Source organism: Hemicordylus capensis, chromosome 6 (genome assembly GCF_027244095.1).
Source record: "Hemicordylus capensis ecotype Gifberg chromosome 6, rHemCap1.1.pri, whole genome shotgun sequence".
Classification (NCBI taxonomy): domain Eukaryota; kingdom Metazoa; phylum Chordata; class Lepidosauria; order Squamata; family Cordylidae; genus Hemicordylus; species Hemicordylus capensis.
This window is the reverse complement of record NC_069662.1, coordinates 44,091,728-44,114,988: the sequence shown is the minus strand read 5'-3', so window position 1 is coordinate 44,114,988 and position 23,261 is coordinate 44,091,728. Positions and strand designations below refer to the sequence as shown.

The following is a 23,261-nucleotide window of genomic DNA, read 5'->3' as shown; positions in this document are numbered from 1 at the left end:
AACAATTTAAAAACATGTTTTAAAAAGCTGAGAAAGCTTGGTTGAAGAGATGTGTTTTCAGAAGTTTTTAAAAAATTGCCAGAGATGGGGAGGCTCGTATCTTAGTAGGGAGTGCATTCCACAATCTTGGGGCAGCAGCCGAGAAGGCCCGTCTCTGTGTAGCCACCAAACGAGTTGGCGGCAACTGGAGACGGACCTCCTCAAGTGACCTCAATGGGCAGTGGGGCTTGTAATGAAGAAGACGCTCTCTTAAATACCTAGGGCCTAAGCCATTTAGGGCTTTAACTAGCAATTTTTATTTTGTCCAGAAACCTATTGGCAGCCAGTGTAGCTCCATCAACAGAGGAGTAATGTGGTCTCTCCGAGATGACCCAGAGACCAACCTGGCTTCAGCATTCTGAACCAACTGAAGTTTCCAGACTACGTACAAAGGCAGCCCCACGTAGAGCGCATTACAGAAGTCAAGTCTGGAGGTTACTAACAAACGTACCACTGTTTTGATGTCATTTATCTCAAGAAACGGGTGCAGCTGGTGTATCAGCCGAAGCTGATAGAAAGCACCCCTGGCCACCACCTCAACCTGAGAAACCAGGGAGAGGTGTGAATCCAGAAGTACTCCCAGACGGCGAACCTGTTCCTTTTGGGGAAGTGTGACCCCATCTAGAACAGGTAGATCGACATCGTCTCTAGAGTTCTGACCCCACACAATAAGTACCTCTGTCTTATCTGGATTCAGCTTCAGTTTATTCTCCCTCATCCAGCCCATTACTGCTTCCAGGCAGGCATTTAGGGATGATATGCCAACTCCTGAAGAGGTTGACATGGAGAAGTAGATCTGGGTTTTATTCTCTCTCCTTTTTAGTTCTTGTTATTCTTTTCTCTATTATCATTACCTTTATTCCAAGTTAGCAGATACACCTGTGAGCACCATAATACTAATGCGTAACACTGATAATATTAATGCCTAACATTGATCTAGTAAGGTACTATAAAGGTTAATTATTTTAAACAAAACATACCAACAGGAAAAAAGAAAACAGAATGTAAATTATATCTTTAACCTGATCTTAAAGCATTCCTAATAACATGAACAACTGCACCTTATATTTTATCACCCTAGTATTTACTTCTTGCAATTTTAATTCAGTTCATTGTACTTTATTATTTGCAAGAGTCACCTTGAGGGCCTTTGGGGCCAAAAAGCATCATAAACATTTTAGAATAAATGCATAAACAAACAACTAGGAAAACGCCATTGCTGGATCCCAGCAAAGTCCATCTAGTCCATCCAGTTTTTAAGGGAAGCCAGTCAGATGCCTCCAGGAACTAAACAGACAATGAAGACAACAGCCTCTCCCCTGTTGTCCCCAGCTTCTGGCACTCAGAGGTATACTGCCCTTGTGCAGAGAGGATCCATTTTGGTATCATGGCTAATATCTGTTGAAAACCCTACCCTGTATGAATGTGTCCTTCAAATGGAAGCCTTGCCCTTTCATTCCAGATGTGTGTGAATTGCTTATGAATACGACGAATATTTATATACCACTTTTCAACAAAAGTTCTCCAAGGGGATTACATAGATATAAATAAATAAATAAGATGGCCCCTGTCCCCAAAGGACTCACAATCTTTAAAAGGTAGACACCAGCACAGCCACTGGAGAAGAGATGTTATGCTGGGGATGGATAGGCCAGTTGTTCTCCCCCAGTTGTGATAGGAACACACAGGGGCGTATCTATGGTGGGGCAGGCAGGGCATGTGCCCTGGGCACCACTTGAAGAGGGGGTACCATTAAATTTTTTTTAATGGCCACCAAAACAAAATGGCCACCATGCATGTCTTTGAATCAGTGTGAAATCCTTAGTATTAAGGCCCACTGGGAGTTTCTTGCTCTCTTTCTCTCATTTTAACTGTCTGCCTGAAATACTAGAATATATTCCAAGCAGTGACACAGTTTACTCTGCATATCCTTTGATTATTTTCAGAGTATCTGGGAAAAGTCAATTTCTCCATTTATTTTTAAAACTTATGTAATAGTGATGCTACAATGCATAGTAGAGAATTAGACAGGCACTTCTGTTTAGTTTTTCAAGTACACCTCCACATAGTACTTGGGTCTTTCATGAGCCCCAGCATACTGAAATTTGTAGTTTTCCAGCATTTTTTGGTCTGGCTACGTCCACTGCTAAATAGTTTTTGAAATATTAAGAGATTAATGAGCTTGACTTGTATTTTTCAGCTGATATTATGGTAAAGTTATCTAAAAGATGGCTGTCAGATGTTTGGACAGGGGGAGCAATTTCAGTGTTTGCCCTAGGCGCTATTTTCCCTAGATATTCCTCTGGGCACACTACACATTCTCTGAAGACATTTTCTTTATTAATACTTGACACATCCCAGCTCTGAACACCTGGCCTTCAGATGAGGTGCTGGTGTTCAGCCCGAGTGAACTGTGGCTAGAGGCAGCGTTTTTGAGAAATGGACATCACGATGCTCACCTGTTGCTCTGTGCTTGTGAAGCATGATCCCACCTGGCCCTGGTGGGGAAAATAAACCAATAAGAGCAGCATCGACTTATTTTTGAATCTTTATTCAGATGCCTCTTTGTAACCCACTGGGGTCAGGACATCCACCCATCTCCTATGACTAGACCAGGGGTGCACAACCCAAATGCCCCCAAGAGGCCAGAACCAACCATGAGTTGGTGTGCAGGGGTTGATGTCAATGTTCAGTCCATTAATTTTTACCTTAAAATTAATTATGTGAGAAGGCAGAAGGTTGGAGTCAGGGGGTAGGTGAGGGAAAAGAGCGGTGGTCGGTGTCAATGGTCTCTGACCCAAGAATGGGGGCCATCTCATCTCAAGCAGCCATTGCCCTCTTCAGCTGGACCAGCCAAGAATTCCTCAGTTCCTGATGTTGCTGCAGAATATTCCTACCTGCGGACCAGCAGAAAATTCCCTGCTGGCCAGATTTAGCCCCTGGGCCTTGTTGTGCAGGCCTGAACTGGACTTTGGGCGTGTCTCTTTGCTCCATCTGTGGGGGCTGAGTCACTCTCTATCTGCAGGGCTCAAAATGTGAAGGGGCAAAAACACTTAGGAACACACAGCCGACATGGACATGATGGGACCTGAAATTGGCCTGCTCTTCGCTGTCACATCTTTATCGTGCATCTCCCAATACTGACGGCAGGGATCAGGTCTCCACTTCAGTCTCAGTCATCTCCACTCAAAGGATCTTTGTCCCTGGTCTACACTGAGCTATTATGGGCAGTATTTTTCTCTCTCTCTCCAAATGGAGACCTCTTCCTTTGACAGTCAACCTGCTGTCCAAACCTGCACTTTCCTCATCACTACCTGTCTAGGACAAGCAGTGCCTGCCAAGGCTTTTTGAGCCAATGGCATTTTCTTATTAAGCCAGATGAGCCTCTGTGTCCTGATAGGGCCAGGAGCAAGAGCCTGTCTCCAGTATCCTATCTAACAGATGTTTCCGTTCATCCATCACTGACTGGCTGGGCAGCCTTCCCGAGTGCATCCCAGTTTGGACAACTTCATTAGCTTGGCATTGGTCGGCAGCCAGAGGGCAGTGTTGGCAAAGAAAGCTGGAAGCTTTTGCTCCGCTGAATCTCTTTGTTTAGCTGTTCCTTTTGTGTGTTTCTAAGCTTGATCGCCCAAAAGAGAGATGCAGTTGCTCTCTGCTTGCCTAATAGTTATTGCACCCTCTGACCTTGGTAGGGATTAGTAACAAGGGCAAAACACTTTGCACATGCACATTATGTTTTCTCTTTATTACTTCACACATTCCAAAGTAGAGTCTTGGCACAGTTAAGCCGCACACGAGTCATAAACACCACAGAAGGGTCACCTGGAATTCTCTCTTCCACTAATTCTTGGAATTCTCTCTTCCCCTGCTAACTTGGCAAAGAAGCACCTTTTAATGTGGTGATTCTCTTTATTTAGCAGGGGGAGAGTAACTGGCCCTATCCTTGCCCAGCACAGCATCCTTCCAGTGACTGTTGCTGGTGTCTGTCTTATGTTTCTTTTAGATTGTGAGCCCTTTGGGGACAGGGATCCATCCATCTTATTTATTTATCATTTCTCTGTGTAAGAAAAAGCCATTTTTGGAAGGGCGGTATAGAAACCGCATAAAGAAAATAAGAAATAATAAAACACCCCAATCCTCACTTAAGCAAACTGAGAAGTGGCCGATACCTCACAAAACAGGAGCTGGGGCTTAGTCCTACTTGAAAGCCCCACCATGTATCCTGGTAGTTCTGCTCCAAAAATCCCAGATGCACGAGAGGTTAGCATTGCAGTCAGTACACGATGATAAGAGAAAATAACTCTGCACACAGTCAAAGGCACTTCCTTCTTCTCTCTCTTGTAACCTCACACATTGCAGGGCTGAGTTCTGTCACTCAAAACAGGTTTCTGGGGCAAATATTTTTCTTCCAATTAAATGCTAGCCTGCACAGCTGCAAACAGACAAAAACAACCCGAAGTGGAATACAGCCTGAACGAGCGTCTCTACAACACTGGCTCAAATGAGGTTTGAAGCCAGGCACACCTGTATGGCAAAGTAAAAACAACACAAGGTAGGGTGTATTGCTGATCCAAAAAAGAATGTAGATGCCAAAAGAAAAAAGAAAAAAAGACCAGAACAAGAAACTAATGTAATAATGGGCTACCAAAAATTCAGAATGTATGAGGATAGGGATTGTGTGGGGATCATAGCAACTTCCATATAATTTGGTTGTTTGTCTACAGAAGTCTATAAAAGTGATGTTTTTCTGAAGGCACGGGTCACTGAGGAAAACATATGTCGAAACGCATCTGACCTGTTGGAAATGACCCACTGAAAAGGACTCTTACACTTTGAAAAGACTTCTTATTGTTCAGTGGAAAGGCATTCGGTTTTCATAAGGATTTGGGCTCACTGTGAGCCTACTTTGACTATTCAGGGACATTTTTATATATTCTTTTATGTGATTTTGTATTATATTGTTGTCTGCACAGAAATGTTTTAACGGTATGATTTTAAATGTGTGTAGTTGTTCTATGTAGAACTTGTAAATTATATTAATATACCCATTTCCAGGTACATTCTGAATTTTTGGCAGCCTATTATAACATTTATAGAGAAGGTAAAGGTAAACCACTCCTGTATTCTGCCAAGAAAACCATATGGCTCTGTGGTTGCCAGGAGTCAACACTGACTCGACGGCACAACCTTTTCTTTTTCCTAATTATTTTACATTAGTTTCTTGTTCTGTACGTTTTGTTTGCTTGGTTTGCATCTACACCTGTATGGCAGCCAGCTCTACAAAGATAAGGAACCATTCCTCAGTATAACCGAAGGAGGCCTGGGAGAAGATCCAGGTTGGCGTGAACTGTCTTGATCTGTCTGTTTGCATCATGACTGGGCACTGGACAGGGATGGGGAAGGAAAGAATCACAATAATAGAGTCCAAAGACAACAAAAGAGCTTCTATTCATTTACAGCCCCCTGCCCAAAGGCATTTCAGACTTTGTTTTCTTTTCCTTGTATATATGTGTGTGTTTGGGGGGGGGGGAGATATTCATGTAAGAGGGTAAGATTTACAGCAAGTTTCTAATACCTATGTACACATTTAAGAGGGGGGGGGCGGGACGCTGTGATTCTAAGAGTGGTTCTTCTGGCTATTTCATAGCAACCAGAGATACATGTGTACCTAGAGAGAAACAAATCCTATGGGATCAACAGCATGGGGTGGGGAGCTGTCACTGCCCCAATACCATCCTTCAGTGGCACCCCTGCCAAAAAAACAGGAGCACCCACCTATTAACCCCCTCCCTCAATTGCTCTGCTGCATAATCTACCCCAGCAGGGCCCACTGAAGAGTCTTTGCTGCCTACAACGAAGAGGGCCAAGGGTGTTCCTGTGCAAACTGAGGGCCTGCTTCAGGACCCCCTCCAGTTCAGTCCCACTGAAGATTCTGGGATGCACTCGGTTCATGAAGGGAGCTGTGCTGGGCACTCTTTTCGTTTCAGGCAGCGCAGCTCACTATACAATTGGGCTGACCCTGCACACCAGGACACATTGTGTGCCACCAGCACAGCCCTCCAGGAGTCCACTCGGGGGTGAGGTGGGGCTGGGCACCGGCAGGCAAGCGTCCCCCCCAGACAAATGTCTCCCCCGCCCAATTTTGGTTTCAGAAATCTAGCCTCCAGCAAGTCACCCTACAGGCAAAGGTGTCAAAGGGAAAGCAAAAGAAAAGGAGCAGCCAAGTTTCGCAGCTCTACAGAAGCACTAACAACCCACAAATCCCGCGGGATTGCCCTGCTGCCGGAAAAGCAATGGAGTGCCTGAGTGGCACCTTAAATGCCAACATATGTAATGCGACCTAGTGCGGTTCAGTGCCACTTCCTCGGCTGCACGACGGAGCGTTTGTGAAAGGAAGGAAGGAAAAAGAAAGAAGGAAGGAAGGAGGGAAGAAGGAAGGAAGGAAGGAGGCTATATCGCATGTGCCCTCCATGCCTCTGTTGGTGTGCGCAGTGGCAAGAGCGCGCGTGTGCACCTCCCCGCAGCTCTCTGCGCGTCCCTTGCGCGACGCTTCGGTCTCGGGGCGCGCGGAGTCCGACCCTCGTGGAGCGCTCAGGCGCGGCTGGCGGTGGTGTGAGCGAGTGACTGAGCCAGCCAAGGCGGCGATCTGGGCGGGATGGCCCTGGGTCCCTCCCCTCCCCTCCGCTTCCCCCGCGCCCAGCCCGCTCTGTGCTAATTGCACGCCTGGGATTAGCGGTGCGGGAGATGACAGCAGGGAGGCAGGCAGGCAGGCGGGCTGGGGGGCTCCGGTGGCAGCTGCCTCGCCTCTCGCCTCGCGCCAGCCCCGGCCGGGATGCTGCTGCTGCTGCTGCTGCCTGACCGGCTCGGCGGCGTCGCCTAGATCCCGGCACCGCCGCCGCGCACACGCACACACCTCCCTCGGGCGGCGGCGGCGGCGGCTGGGGGCGCCGATGGTGGTGCTGCCGCCATGCCGGTGATGAAAGGCTTGCTGGCCCCGCAGAACACCTTCTTGGACAACATCGCCAACAGGTTCGATGGGACACGTAAGTTAAGTCGCCTCTGGGACGCCCCCCCGGGGCTGGGGGGTACTAGCGGGGGCTTCTCGGCCCAGAGCGCTCCGAGGGAGGGGTGCAGGGAAGTCCCTCACGACTTCTCTGGGACTCCGTGGGAGCGGGGGGGGAGGCGTTTACCGCCCCCCCCCCCAAAAAAAACCCTAAGGGGAGAAGGAGCCCTCTCCCTCAGCCCGCCCTGGCAGCCTCGTCCTCGCCGAATCTTCTCTTCCCTCCGCTCCACAGAAAAGTTGCGCTCCGTCTAGGATGGAGGCGCCCTGACGCCCCGGGGATGGGCGCTTGGCTCATTAGTTGGAGGGGGCTGGGGGATGAAGGCTTCGGGGAAGGGATCTTGCGCTGATGCTCTCCCCCTGCCCTCCCCACTGACTTCTCCTTCAGCGGAGGGGATGGTCGGACAGTTCGGGATGGAGGGAAGCCAAGCTGTGTTGGGTTGTAGGCGGGGGGGCCTTTCCTGAGCTAAACCGAGTTGGGGGCCCCGATCCTGTCCGGGGGAGGCAGACAGACGCCCAGCATCTGCTGCCCCAAGCCCAGAAGAACAATAAAGATGCCCTCCGCTGCTCTCTCGCTTGCCTGCCGACCGTCGCCCCCCTCCGCCCCGCTTTGTGTTGCGTCTCCTTCCTCTCGAGTCTCCTCCCTTCCCTCCCTTCCCATCCCTGGAGGTAACAAAGAGAGACGCTCTTTGTCTTTGTGTGGAGAACGGCACCCGCCGCATCAGGATGGGGCCGGCGTCTGACCCCCTTCCCTTCTCGGACAGCTTCGCCCTGCGCTACTGAGTATCTTACAAGAGAAAGAAACCTCTCTTGCGGTCTATTCTGTGGTTACACACACACACAAACACACACAGACACCCGCAATCCTATGGTGTTTAGATGCGCCACCGTCTTTCGGTCCAGGAGGAACGGAAACCAGTGGTGGCACTTCTTAGTTGCGCAGCATCCCGGCTAAGCTGTCTTTAGGTGCACCGTGCACGTGTGAAACTGGACTGGAATGGGGCAGAGCAGCTTCAGGGAGGCTTTTAAGACGGGCCAGCGGTGGGGAAAGGCTCTTTGGTTCCCTCCCTCCCTCCCCTCAGAGTTCCACCGGAACATTGGAAATGCTCAACTCAACCCTAACTCGGAATAAAGGGCGACATGAACTCGCGGCAAGGTCCCCCACCCACCTAGGATTAAAAAGACCTTTGCTACCCTTCTCGCTGCCTTTATTGTCATGTACTGGTGACGTTTCGATTGTACGCTCATGGGGGCAGGGAGGGACCCCCTCTTTTTGATTTATGTAAAGCCACCGTGTGTACTGATCGTGTGATTATCATCAGGAGAAGGAGGTGATGGCCAAGATTGTAAATCAGAGGATATGACAGGGGTGTAGCCATAATTGAGCAGATGGGTTCAAAGAGCCTGGGGCCCCCAGCTCCACCCCTCCCTATTTTCTTCATCAACTTCCTCACTCTGAGAGGCTGCCAGGGAGAGAGGTGAACACTGGCCCCCTCTCCACTAGCTATGCCCCTGGATATGAATGATGATGATGATGATGATGATGATGATGATGACGACGACAATAAAATCCAGCCATCCCAGGTCCTTGGGAAGGACTCGATGTCTGGATAAAACAAACCAGTCAATAACACCTGTCTGACTGTGTAAACAAGAAATAATAATAATTATTATTATTATTATTTCATGTTATATCCCACTCTTCCTCCAAGGAGTCCACAGCGGTGTACTACAAACTTAGGTTTCTCCTCACAACAACCTGTGAAGTAGGTTAGGCTGAGAGAGACATGACTGGCCAAGAGTCACCCAGCTAGTATCATGGCTGAATGGAGATTTGAACTCGGGTCTCCCCGGTCCTAGTCCAGCACTCTAACCACTACACCATGCTGGCTGTCTTCACCAAGCTGAATACTTGGTGTGCATTTTCTGTTTGAACCCGCCCCCCTTCCCTTCCCTAGCTCGTCCTGGACTAGGACCGGGGAGACCCGAGTTCAAATCCCCATTCAGCCATGATACTCGCTGGGTGACTCTGGGCCAGTCATGTCTCTCTCAGCCTAACCTACTTCACAGGGTTGTTGTGAGGAGAAAATGCAAGTATGTAGTACACTGCTCTGGGCTCCTTGGAGGAAAAGCGGGATATAAATGTAATAATAATAACAATAGCTCCCTGGACATAAGTTCAGCTGAGGCTGAACTTCTGAAGGTGCCATATATTGAGCCACAGCTTTGGCTAATCTAGCTCTATATCATCTGCACATAACTGGCATCAACTCTCCAGAATTTTAGACAAGGATCATTCCCAACCATACCTGGGCCTTTCCCAGAGGGGTGAAATACTGTGACTTACCAGGCATATCGGATATTACAAATTTGCCCCAAAACCCAATGCAAAAAGTGGAAGTTTTTACCTCAGACATAAACCAGGTTCAGCTCCAATGCTCAATGAAACCCCCGAATCATGTATGGGCTGCTCCCAAATAGCTTGCAGGGACTTCAAGGTAAATCTGGATGTTATGTGAATGCACACCTGCCCTTCCAAAGTAAAACCACTGTCTGGTAGAGCTCTTGGCGATGGCAGAGATTGAACCTAGAACCTTGTGCGTGCAAAGCAAATGCACTGTGTTACTTCTCATTAAGGGTGTCACGGTGAGTGACAGACAGATCTGACTCATGGGGCATAATCAGCTGGGGGGTTCCCAGCATGACTTGTCCCCTTAGCTAAGCAAGGTCTGCCCTGGTTGCATATGAAAGGGAGACTTGATGTGTGAGCACTGTAAGATATTTCCCTTGGGGATGGAGTCGCTCTGGGAAGAGCAGAGAAGGTTCCAGGTTCCCTCCCTGGCAGCATCTCCAAGATAGGGCTGAGAGAGATTCCTGCCTGCAACTTTGGAGAAGCTGCTGCCAGTCTGTGTAGACAATACTGAGCTAGATAGACTTATGGTCTGACTCAGTATTTGGCAGCTTCCTATGTCCCTATGCACAAGGCCCACTGAAATAACTGACAGCTGCACATAAGCCCTGTTCACCTTGTTGAGACTCCCCTTGTGCAGCTCTAATTGATTTCCATCAGGCTTCTCAGGATATTTTCCCAGAGAAGTTGTACAAAAAAGAAAGAGCTCTGATCCAGCAATTCCCTGGCTCAAAAGTGTGTTCTCTCATGAGCCCATTAGGTGGCCTGAGACAAGCCATTGCTCTTAGCTGCACCTTGTGTGTAGTCACCAAGATGGGGATTAAAGATGCTAACCCACCTTGCAGGACTGTTGTAAGGGGGACTAAGGTGATGCATCTGAAGTGCTTTGAACACTCAAAAGCAGAGCACACGTTCATTTCCAGAAGGCTACCACTTGATGGCGCAGCGGGGAAATGACTTGACTAGCAAGCCAGAGGTTGCCAGTTCAAATCTCCCCTGGTATGTTTCCCACCAATATCGAACAGCAGTTATATAGGAAGATGCTGAAAGGCATCATCTCATACTGCATGGAAGATGGCAATGGTAAACCCCTCCTGTATTCTACCAAAGACAACCACAGGACTCTGTGGTCTCCAGGAGCCGACACCGACTCAACAACACTCTTTTCTTTACTTTACTTTACTTTACGACAAAGTGTACTCATCTGGAATCTTATTCCTAGTTGATTGTGCTCCATTTTAATCTGTGGAGCAGGACGGGGAGGAACAGAAGAAGCTGCTGTATACTGAGTCAGACCATTGGGCCACCTAGCTCAGTATTGTCTACTCTGACTGGCAGCATCTCTCCAGTGTTTCAGATACAAGTCTTTTCCAGCCCTGTATTGACCCTGGGATGTTCTACACGGAGCTACAGCTTCATCCTCAAACATTAGAATGCAAAGTGCTAATATGTCTTGGACTGTCCCTGGCTAGTCTTTCCATCTAATGTTCAATACCAATGCCCAAAGAACACTTCGTAATTGAGAGGAGCCCACTACAGCTCTGCACAGATTCCTCATCCTTTTAAAGGGGTTGGCTTATGGCAGAGGTGGACAACTGTAGTCTCTCTGGCTGTTATTGGACTACAGCTCCCATCATTCCTAGCTGCAGAATTCTAGGTGGGGATTATGGGAGTTGTAGTCTGACAGCAGCTGGAGGGCCTTGAGTTGGCCATTCCTGGTTTATGGTGCTGTTTTTAAAGCCAGCTTTCACTGTAGGAAAGGGTGATAAACATGCCCAATAGAAAAGAAAATTGCGTACATAATCCCAACACACATGTGGCTTAGGAGACCTTCGCCTTCAGAAAAGACATTGCTTTTTTTAAAAAGCCAGTGCAAAAGAAAGCAAGTCACGAAGCACTTTAAGGATGAAGACATTTATTTCAGCATATTTTGTAAATTATGGTATAATTTATTTGTACAACACGTACAAATTATAGTACATATTGTGGTTTGCCGCTGTAAATTAGTTGGTCTTTTAGGTGCCAAAATACACCTTGTTGTTTTTGCTGTAACAGACTAGCATAATGTCCCCCGTGGAGATGTATACTGGCTATGTGATTTTAGCCAACCCTTAATATATGCCTGGAGTGTTTCCACTATAGACTTTGGCAAGGATCTGTGTGTGTGCCAGGACTTACCCTTCCCTTGTCAAAAGATCTTTGGAATGCCCATGCACCCTGCTGAAGTGTATAGAGTCATAAAAGAGTTCTCCGGCACATTGGGAAGGACTGCAGCTCAGTGGAAGAGCATCTGCTTTGCATGCAGAAGGTCCCAGGTTCAGTCCCCGACATCTCTGGGAAAGATCCTCTGCAACCCTGGAGTGTTTCCAGTCAGAATCAACAGCACTGATCTTGATGGCTCAGTGGTCAGACTTGGTCTGAGGCAGCTACCTATGCCTGGGCAAAGAGCATTTCCCCTCCACTATGGAATAACACAGCACGTCTCCTTTTGTGTGAGTTCCAGGGGCAGAACTTCCAGGTGAATCCTGAGCTCCAGCACTACTCATTTTCTATATTAAGTACTGGACTTTGCTTAATAATGGAATATGGGATGTAACAAGGAGTGCCTCTGCCCTTGTGCAGAGTGCCTTTTCATGTTCTCCCATGTGAAAAATGCAGTTAGTTCATTTACATCTCAGGTGAAAGGAAAGAGTCTCTAGGAAGGCTTGAACCCCTGGCACAAATGGTTAATTTTTAAGAAGGAGCAGTGGGACTCAAGCCTGGTTTGTTGTGAAGATCCGACTCCCTAATCCTAAATGTGTGCATGCAGTGTTTGAGTTCCAGGGGAGCCAAAGAGGGCCCAGCACCCTAAGCTTTTGTGATGGCCTCCTTACCTTAGCTATGTTTTTAGAAGGCTACAGGAGGGCTGTGACTGGTCTAAAATTGGGGGGAGTCGGGTCTACCCGATTGCATGAAGGGCCCCTTACCTCTTCTCCCATTATATTACTGACATGGTGGGGCAGCTTAAAGGGTTTCAGATACTTGGTGGTATTCGAAATGCAGTCTGCATATGGGCAGAAGTACTTATTGTTAATTCACATTGATATCCTTGCCTTGGCTTTCAAAACATGTTCTGGGGCAAAATACAAGGTGTTGGTTATAATCTAGAAAGGCCTTAACCACTTAGGCCCTAGGTATTTAACAGAATGTCTTCGCCACGATCCCTACCTCCCGTTGAGATCATCAATGGCTACACAGGGACAGGCCTTCTCGGTTGCCGCCCCGAGACACTGGAATGGGCGCCCTGCTGAAATAAGAGGCTCCCCATCTCTGACAACTTTTTAAAAGTCCATAAAGACTCGTCATTTTAAATTTGATTGTGGTTTTAAATTGAATTAAGGTTTTCATTTTAATTTGTTTTATGTTGTTATAAACTGCCCAGAGACGGAAGTTTGGGGTGGTCTACAAATTTGATAAAGAAAATAAATAAATAAAATGGTAGATGGGTGGGGAGGGAAGGTGTAGTAATCGTGTGTGTGTTTTTCTCTTAAAAACACACTAAAATGCCATATTGTGGCTAGAGGATTTTCCCTTAAGAGGATTCCAGGGGTGGGGGTGGGGAGGAGGATTTAAATGCTTCCAGAAAGATCAATGAAAACTAATTTAGCATTTTCCTTTGGGGCTGTCTGGGGAAAGCTTTCATAATGAAACGTTCTCCCCCTCCCCTTATTTCTCACAGGAGCCAGAACTATCTGGTGTGAATGTCTAAAAAGAAAAGTTTTTTATGAACTGTGAGGAAGAGGGAAGGAGAAGGACCTGTGTTCCGCTTCATCTCCATTAGCGTCTAGAATGCTATGAATCTGGATTAGACCCAATATTGCTTGCGCAAGGCTGTGGACAGGCACTGAGTCCAGATTTAAGGGGGTCATCTACTAAAGGAAAGCTATGTCTGGTTATCTGAGGGGATTTTTTCATGTTGCCAAAGGATTCCCAATTAGTGCTTACAGAAGCATCCGATCAGGACCCTGGATAGCTCCCTTGCGCCGTTGTAAGGGCCTGAGTTGGGGCTTTGTGTACCCTTGGCACAGGAGAAGCGGCTTCGATTTAACTCAGCTCACTTTACCTTTGCCTCTACTATCCAAATCTCCTTTTAGATTGAAGTTGTTTACTAGAGACAGCTGGTTAGATTCAGCCCATGGCTCACGTTCCAAAAATTAGATGTGTGGGGGCTACCAGGAGTTTAGGAATCACATCCTTTCTCTTTAAGGCCCCTGGGACCTCATGTCAGAATTGTGAGTTAGTAGTGGTCACTCAGTGATGAGGGAAAGCATTTTGCACATGTCCCAAGTAATTCACTTTACATCACATCCTCTTGAGTCAATCATTGGAGCTGAAAATGGGTTCTAGGGGTGAGCGATGGTTCAAGCGGAGACCAGAGTGTGACTTGAACCAGGGCTCACCTGCACTTCCAGTCTGTGACATGCAAAGCATAATATAATAAAACTGCTCCTGAGTATGTGCCGAATGTGTCCCTTCATTCACTAACTAGACACAGCCTGTTTCTGCACATCTGAGCTTAGTAGGAAAGGCTTTCTGGGCTGTGACGGTGGCAATCGACCAGCATTGAGATGGGGCTAGCTAAAGTCAATTTTGGAAGCAAGCAGGTCATCTTGGGAACGATGAATCCTTCAGAGCAGAACTGGTGCCTACTGGGTTAGAAAAAAGGAAGCTGGGAACCAGGGCTCCCAGTTTCCATCAGCAGCTTGTGCAGGCTGTGACAGCAGGCATTGCTGGAAGCTAGGACTCCAAGGTTCCCTATTCAGCTCTAATCGGAGAACCCTTTTGTGGATCATGCTTGGCTGCAGCATGTTACAGAAGGCTTTTAACTGGGAGATTAACATCAAATCTGCAGAGGCACAATTTCCCATTGCTTGCAAAGCTCATTCATCCTTTGGCTCAATTGCTTTGGATTTTCAATTCACATCCTTCCTTGCATCCTGCATGAATGGCTGAAGTTGGATAATCTCCATCAGAGCAACTTCATGTCCAATACAATCCTGTGTTTTGGGGATGGGTTGCCTGAATGTCTCTGCTCTTGGCAGGCTCTGTCTCCATCTTAGCAGTTCAGTAGATGGTAGCAGCCACGTGAGTCACAAAGACTAGGCAATGCAAAGTATGTAAAAGATTTCATTGGAGAAATCTAGATTGGTATAAGAGTGTTCCAGCTTTCAAGTTTCACAGAACTCTTGCCTGGTGTCATTCAAACTTGCAAGATAACAATCACAAGAGTATATAACTATAGGAAGGGAGGGCATTTTTTGTATTACAGATAATGGACTGTTTGCAGAAAATATTTTCTTTGTTGATTATGACCTGTCTGACAAGTTAGGTTACATGTGGTCAAAACAGTACCATTGTAGAAGACAAATTGTGACCCACATGGTTTCATTGGTGAAGTTGAATGGATCTGGCCCTCAAAGCTCTCTGGACGGAAGACCATGTGGGAATCATATGGAATCATATCACATTAGCATTAGATTCCAAACCTTTCATTTACAAATGATTTACAAATGAGAGGACAATCCTTCTTGCTTCCAGCATCATGCTAGATTCTAGCTGAAATTAAATGACTTGTTAATAACAATCTTTATGCTCTTCTAACCTTAAGTAACACACAGAGGCCGTTGGGGTGTCCATTGGGTTGTTTTGTGATTTCAAAATCACAATTTTGAAACTGTGATTTCACAACCAATTATTGATTGTTTGATTATCCGATATATCTGAACTTGGTCACACTACCATCAGATATAATCAAATGTCCTTGATCAGATATAATCAAATTTCCTTGATTATTCCTTATAACTCCAACACAATCCATTGCTTCCCCCATACATCTTCCGTATTCCCGTAGGAATATAACAACACCTAAATAAGGAACTGGGATCTAAACGGCTTTGCATGGTAGCAATGATGTTCGGACTGCTCCCAAATCATGCTTCTAGACCACTGGGGAGCTTCTTTTATGAGCCATTCTGTGCTTATGCTCTGCCCAAAAGTTCATTTGTGTCCTCGTGGAGTGTACAGCTTACAGGCTGCAGTTCCAGCCAGCCCTGGAGAGAGAGCTGTCCAGGACCACGGAGAGTGCACATTTTAATACACAGCCATCTAAGCAGCCCCCTAATCCTGCATCCTAGAAGCCAAAAACTGGACTTAGCTACAGATGCAAACTATTTTTTGACATACACACACACACACACATACACACACTCGCCCCTCCCAAGTTAATCCAAACTCTGACCTGAGGTGACCTAGAGTTAAACTCCAGCTGAGTTGGAGTAGAGTGGTGAGAAAGCGCCCCCCCCGTCAGGTCCAGAGAGAGAAAAAAAACACAAGATTGGAATCATGGCCACAAGTAGCTAGTGAACAGCGATATTCGTCTCATCAAATGCAGTTTGGGCTCATGATGAAAAAGTTGCCAGGACTCCAGCATAGAGGGAAGTTATACCTTGCAGGCCCCAAAGGCAGGGGGGCTGCTTAGATGGCTGTGCATAAAGACTGGTTGTGGATTCTTCAGTAGTGAGGAGAAAGCACTCTGCTCATGCTCAGAGGCATGCCCACCCTAATGATGACATTGCATATTCCAGTGTTGAGTACCACTATAGAAATCAGGATGCAGGCTTGCATCCTGACTTGATGTGATAGTAGCAGGGCTGGACCAACGATTAGTGTGTACAACAATATGCTTTAAGTGTTTTTGGTTCCAGATGTTCTCCAGCAGATTGTGGCTTGGCTTCCGTGCTCCGAACCGATTCAAAATGTTTTAATGCCTGAGGAAGAAAAGCCACCCTCAGTGTGGTGGTGGTGGGGTACAACTTACTTGTTCTTCTGCACAAGCCCCACTGAAATGAACTGCACAAGAGTACTTCCCAATGCCCTTGTACTGCTCTCATACATTCCAGGGGTGCTTGCACAAGAGAACTTCCTAGTGGGTGGTGCCCCATGGGCCCCTAACTGCCTGTCTTTCCATGCCAACACCCTGAATGGCGGCCCAGATCCACCACTTGAGGGAGTCGCCTCATTTTGCCTCCAATGAACTGGAGTGATTTGCCGGCCAGGGACCTCCCCGTTTCCCTTCCAGGCACCACCTCCATGCACAGAACACACTGGGTCCTGGATTGACTGGGGGAGGGATCATGGTCCCTCTCCATGCCTCTGTCATTCCTGCAAGTTATATATTTCCTGGCCTTCTCTGAGGACAGAGACGTGGGTCCTATTCAGGGTAACATTTTGACCTTGCTGGGCGGAAATCCATCACCCAAATGTCCTCTTTGGCACCTTCTCTGCTGAAGGCCATCTGTTGGCTTTGGCGCTCCGCCTGCCAGCAAGGTGGCAGCATCCCCATTAGCACTGGACAAAGCACCTAATCAAACAGGGACAGCCAATTGGAAGGGCTGTGTGGGGGCGGCTGCAAATGGTGTATCCTCTGGCAGAAAATCCTTGTGCAAAGATGGGAGAAGCCATGCTTGCAGCAAAGGAGCAGAAGGAGATTGCACCAGGCAAGGGCTGATGGAGATTCTAGTTGGTGGCAGAAAAATGTGACAGTTTTGGCTGTAGTGGAAAATACAGGGGGAGCAGCTTCCCTTCTGTAATTGATATTTTGCTAAGACTTCATTCCATGGGCCTCTGTTTTCCCCCTAGACCCAGCTATGGCACACCACACATCATGTTCCTCCATCCATCTCACCCTCAGCCTCTTGCTCTGCCTCTTCAATTTCCAGCTCCCCTGCTAGCCTCCCATAGAAAAGGCTGTGTGTTCTCATGCTTCTGCCATCACAGCCCACAAGGCTGTTTCGTTCCTTTAAAAACTAAGTGTCTAGTCCCTAAGGCGGCCAAGATACATATCAAAACAAGTGGGCAGGGTCTGGTGAAAACTCAGAAATGAAGGAAGGTGACTGAGCAGAAGGAAGAAAGCTGTTTTGTGGATGAACTGAGCATGAATTGTTCCCTTTGATTAGCAGGGTCTGCTGTGGTTTGCATTTGGATGGGTGACTACATGTAAGCACTGTCTCCTGTAAAATCTTCCCCTAAGGGAATGGGGCTGTAGCTCAGAGGTCCCAGGTTCACTCCGTGGCATCTCCAGGTAGGGCTGGGAGAAACTTTTGCCTGAAACCTTGGAGAAGCCACTACCAGTCAGTGTAGACAATACTGAGCTAGATGGACCAATGTTCAGTATAAGGCAGCTTCTTATGTTCCTGATTTCCTATGCTCCCACTCATTGATTCACTGAGGGAGGGAGGGTGGACTTCAGTTCTTTACTTAGTTACTTGCTCTAGATTCAGAATGAATTATGTAAAATAAATGCAGATTTGCCTAACGTAGCCCTAAGTATGTTCTGAATTGCCACTGCAGTAAGTTTTGCCTGCAGCCTTAACATTCAAATTGCACTCTAAGCAATACAACAAGTTTGTATTTGGAGTGGGGGCAGAGAAAAACAAGTGTGCTGTCAGCATCACCCCCCACCCCTTTGGACACGCATTCAGGCCAGTTCACTCATTATCCCAATTTCTCTTCAAGACTTCTGACATGGATCAAGTCAACTTAGGACACATCACTTCCCCCACCAGCAGCACAAGCACCGCAGGGGACAGGTGTGTGTGTGTGCGTGTGTGTGCGCGCTCTCAGCAGTTGCTGAGTCTCTGGGAAGCAAACTGCACAGTCAGCTCTGAGATCTAGAATCATTTGCATCAGGGTGAGGGATGAGGAGAACACCCCCCCCCCCCGTGGGCATGGTGTGGGCAAGGCATCAACTCCCAGGGATGGAGAAGGGGAATCATCACAAAGGAGAATCATGCCATGAGGCATGGTGAGGCAGTTGCTCCAGACAGGGGATTTTGGAGTGTCTTTAAAGGCAGCAGAATGGGAAAGAGACAGACCGGACTAGTGGGTCATGATAGTGCTGGTTTTGACTTTTAAAGCCCTAAATGGCTGCACCTTATCCCATATGCTCCTACCCAGACCATAAGATCTTCTTCAGAGGCCCTGCTCAAAGTGCCCCCACCAAATGAGGTGAGGCAGGTGGTTACGAGGGAGAGGGCCATTTCAGTGGAGCAGCCTCACCTGGTGCCAACATTATGGTCTTTTAGGTGCCAGGTGAAATCCTTTTTGTTTACCCAGTCTTTTAAAAAGATTTTAAGTTCATAATTTTGATGTTTTAAAGTTTTCTTTTAATTTTTATATGTTTTAAGTGTGATATGTTTTGCGCAGTGGGAAAATGACTTGATTAGCAAGCCAGAGGCTGCCGGTTCGAATCCCTGCTGGTATGTTTCCCAGATTGTGGGAAACATCTATATCGGGCAGCAGCGATATAGGAAGGTGCTGAAAGGCATCATCTCATACTGCACAGGAGGAGGCAATGGGAAACCCCTCCTGTATTCTACCAAAGAAAACCACAGGGCTCTGAGGTTGCCAGGAGTTGACACCGACTCAACGGCACACTTTAGTTTACTTTCTTTTGTGAGCTGCCCAGAGAACATTTTTATGGAGCAACTATATAAAGTTATTATGTATTATTATTTATCAACTGAGACACTGTCTTACCCTCTCTCTGCATCCCTCTCTCTGCCCGACTTTGCCCCTGCGGGTCTGGTCAAGTGGAGACAAGTGCCCACACTATCCTATATTGCAACTTTTATAGGGATGCCCGCCTAAGATTAGTGTCCCCTTTGCTGCAACGTTTTCCTGGGCACGTGGATGACTTCTATCTGAAGTATTTACTGTCCAGTCTTGATGATGAGCTAATTAACAAAATAGCTAGGTACTGTTATATCATTTGTAACATCCGTTTAGTTTTTCAGTAATGTTTTGCTTTCTTTTTTCTGCAACTCTTGTGCTATGATCGTAATAGAGGGTGCTCTGTTCCTTTTGGTTACCAGTAAGATCTGTCTGGAGCTTCCCATAACCGTCTTAGGTTTAATCTGTTAATATTGCATTGCAATTTGTGTGATTTACTTCGTTGAGTTTCTGCAAGTATGTATGTTTATGTATGTATGTTTTATTATGCATTGGTCTATGACCGCAATAAAGTATCTGTTCTATTCTGTTCTGTCTTACCCAAGCCATTACAAGAAGCCGCAATAGAAACTGTTGAGGGGTGTGAGAAGAAACGTTAAAGCCCTCATACAGCAGAGTATGCTCTGGTGGTAAAGATGTTCAGCCCAAGTGATCATCTTGGGACATTAGGTTGAGTTCAAAAAACAAATAAAGGTTTATTAAGAAACTAAAACATCACATACTGAGAGAGGCATAGAACAATATACCCAAACTAGCTGATCCAGTGCAGAGCATCTGCGCCCCTAGTTCACCACTGCTGCTTTCTCCCCCCCCATTGCCACTTTTTTTGCCTGCCTGCCCCCGTCGCATTTCCCACCACCACCCATCTTCTCCCCCCCACCTCCTGCCCTCCGTCTTCTTCCTTCCCCACCAGCCGGCAGTCTGTTTCCCTGCCCGCCCCCTGCCTGCCATCTTTGTCCTTCCCCACCCACCCCCTGCCCGCCATCGTCATCCTTCCCTGCCCTCCCCTGCCCGACGTCTTCTTGTTTCCCCACCCACCCTCTGCCCGCCATCTTCTTCCTTCCCTGCCCTCCCGTCAGTCATCTGTTTCCCCGCCCACCACTGTTTTCTTCAGCCGGCTGGCCAGCCGCAATTTTTTGCCCATCCACCTGCCCACTGGCTGCCGCCACCGCCATTTTCTTTCCCCTACCTGTCCCGTGACTATCTGGCAGCTCTCTGAACTCTCGCTAGAGCTGCCACGCATGGGATTAGCCATGGGTATGCCTTAGAGAAATATTTATGAAGATGCGTGATAGCCTTCAACAACAACTGAACAGTTCTAACTGATCAAGACAAACTTATTAACATCTCATCATGCCTCTTGTGGCCAGAAGAGGTTACTGCTGTGTTAAGAGCAATGCTTTAGAATTCTCACTTCTAACAGAAACATCGCACATTTCAGCTGGACTTGCATAGGATAACTCCCTGGCTGGCTGTGTTCCATGGTCAGATCTGTCTGCCTCACCCTCTGCTTCTCTTAATGTCACCCAATCTGGTCTTGTGGCAGCGAGCATGAATTGTCCCCATTTGCTAAGCAGGGTCTATCTTGGTTTGCATTTGGATGGGTAACTGCATGGAAGCATTGTAAGATATTCCCCTTAGGAGATGAGGCCATAGCTCAGTCCCAGGTTCACTCCCTGGCATCTCCAGTTAGGGCCGGGAAAGATCCTTGAGCCTGAAACCTTGGAGAGCCACTGCCAATCAGTGTAAGCAATACTGAACTGGATGGGCCAATGGTCTGCTTCCTGTGCTCCTATATGCCTTCCAACTCTACAGTGTTATGGTTCTATTTCCTTTATTTGCAAATATACAAGAAAAGCATAAGTCGAGGTCTGCTGCAGTCCTACCAGGTAGCATTCCTACAAGGTAACAGACCTGCTACCTCACATTGGATATCCAAAGGGAAAGACACCTTAATGCGCCTTCAGCCAACTCATAGCTCTCTGGTCTATCTCTCTCTGGCTGGTTCAATCTGATTCTTTCAGGGGAGGCGTCCTCATGAGGCCAGGTGAGGTGACGGCTTCAGCCAGCAAATGTGGCACAGGGCTGCAAGTGCAGGCGCACACACCCCCATGCCTCCTGCCACCCTCACCTGCCTGCTGCCACCCCCCCACCTCAGCCCTTTTGTCAGTACCCTACCTCTGACCTTTTTAGCTGTTGGCTCATGCGGGCATACACAGGCATCTATTTATTGTTAGTTAATATGCCACCTTTCATGAAAATGATCTCAAGGTGGTTAACAATACTTTAAAATATACACAATTATTAAACGGTTAAAACCATACAAATATTAAACTGGACGATAAAAATACAAATCTAATTAAAAGTTTTAAAACATACACAACAAAACCATGGAACACAGAGCAGCATATTTATTTATACATACATACAGCATGCATGCATGTGAGCACATCCAAATGCATGCTACATGAACAAGGCAGAGCACAGGCATGATGCTTTGGAGAGCTTTCCATGTGTGAGGGTGAAGTGGCCATGTGAGGCTTGCAGTGAGGTGGATGCTCTCTCTCTCCTGCTGTCTCTTCCCTCCAGCACCAAATTTGTCGGGAGACAAAGTGGACAAGTTTGATGCTGGAGGGAAGAGAGAGAGGGAGAGAGGGAGTGTTGGTGCAGCAATGAAGAGGGAAGCCTTTCCTCTCCAGGGCTGCCTGGCACCATGCAAGCAGACAGCAGTGGAAGTGCACACCAACAGCTGAAGCTGGTGGTGAGGGATAAGAGGGCCGGCACCAGGGCCAGCATGGTGGTGAGTTACATAGGAACATAGGAAGCTGCCATATACTGAGTCAGACCATTGGTCTATCTAGCTCAGTATTGTCTTCACAGACTGGCAGCGGCTTCTCCAAGGTTGCAGGCAGGAATCTCTCTCAGCCCTATCTTGGAGATGCCAGGGAGGGAACTTGGAACCTTCTGCTCTTCCCTGAGCAGCTCCATCCCCTAAGGGGAATATCTTATAGTGCTCACACTTCTAGTCTCCCATTCATATGCAACCAGGGCAGACCCTGCTTAGCTAAGGGGACAAGTCATGCATGCTACCACAAGACCAGCTCTCCTCTCAAAGGAGTTGGGCCAGTGAAGGGTGTGTGGCATCAGTACTGGCTTCTTCCTGGGGGTGAGGCACGGTGGCTCATTGCCAGGTACCTCAAGCAGTGAATGGTAATGAGCTAGGGCTGGCTTCATTCATTCATTCATTCATTCATTCTCTCTCTCTCTCTCTCTCTCTCTCTCTCTCTCTCTCTCTCTCTCTCTCTCACACACACACACACACACACACACACACACACACAACCAGACCTCCACCCACCCCTTAGCTAGAGAGGATGGCATTTCCCCAAACTCCCATGGTTTTCTTCGTTCCAAACACTCCCCATCTCTGTTCCCGGAAAACATCTCCTAACATTTAATTCCCATGAAGAAATATCTACTGACCATTAAGTCACATTAACATTCTTGCTCAGGCATAGCTTTAAGACAAATCCCTAGTGACAAGTCTAGTCCCAATAACCACAGAGCAAACCCACAACAACAACATTCAGTAATGCAGTAAAGGTCACGGGTGCTGAACATCATCAAATGAGAGAGAGCAAATGCTTGGATGCCTGGCATGAACTAAAGAGATTCAGCCATTCTTCAGAGGGCCTCCAAAGACACATACGCACATGGGCTTCCCCAGGTAGGGAGTTCCACTAGATGTAAACAACCCTGTCATGTGAAACTTCTTGTAGCAAGGAAACAGAACAGGCTCTGTTTCCCTGATCTTTATAAGCAAGGGGACTCAGATGGGGAGGAGGCTTGTGATGAAATCAGGTGGTTTCAGTCATGAATGGAGTATTGGCATATGCTTTCCTATTGGTACAGGTGTACCATTATATGTTTTAATGGTTTCAAAACTGTGCTCTCAAAAAGTTATCAAAAAGATGTACAGGTGAAACTCGGAAAATTAGAATATCGTGCAAAAGTCCATTAATTTCAGTAATGCAAATTAAAAGGTGAAACTGATATATGAGACAGACGCATTACATGCAAAGCGAGATAAGTCAAGCCTTAATTTGTTATAATTGTGATGATCATGGCGTACAGCTCATGAAAACCCCAAATCCACAATCTCAGAAAATTAGAATATTACATGGAACCAAGAAGACAAGGATT

General features: G+C 47.2%; 1 protein-coding gene across 4 annotated transcripts in view; it reads left to right on the top strand.

Moving 5' to 3' along the window:
- The first annotated feature begins 6,777 nt into the window (after window positions 1-6,777).
- The window catches only part of KCNH4 (potassium voltage-gated channel subfamily H member 4), a 67,762-nt gene continuing 51,278 nt past the window's right edge, over window positions 6,778-23,261 (top strand). For all 4 annotated transcript variants that reach the window (XM_053258745.1, XM_053258744.1, XM_053258743.1 and 1 more), the window contains exon 1: window positions 6,778-7,082. In XM_053258745.1, the coding sequence (XP_053114720.1) occupies window positions 7,074-7,082 (9 nt within the window). In that variant the 5' untranslated portion in view covers window positions 6,778-7,073. The remainder of the gene's footprint in view (window positions 7,083-23,261) is intronic.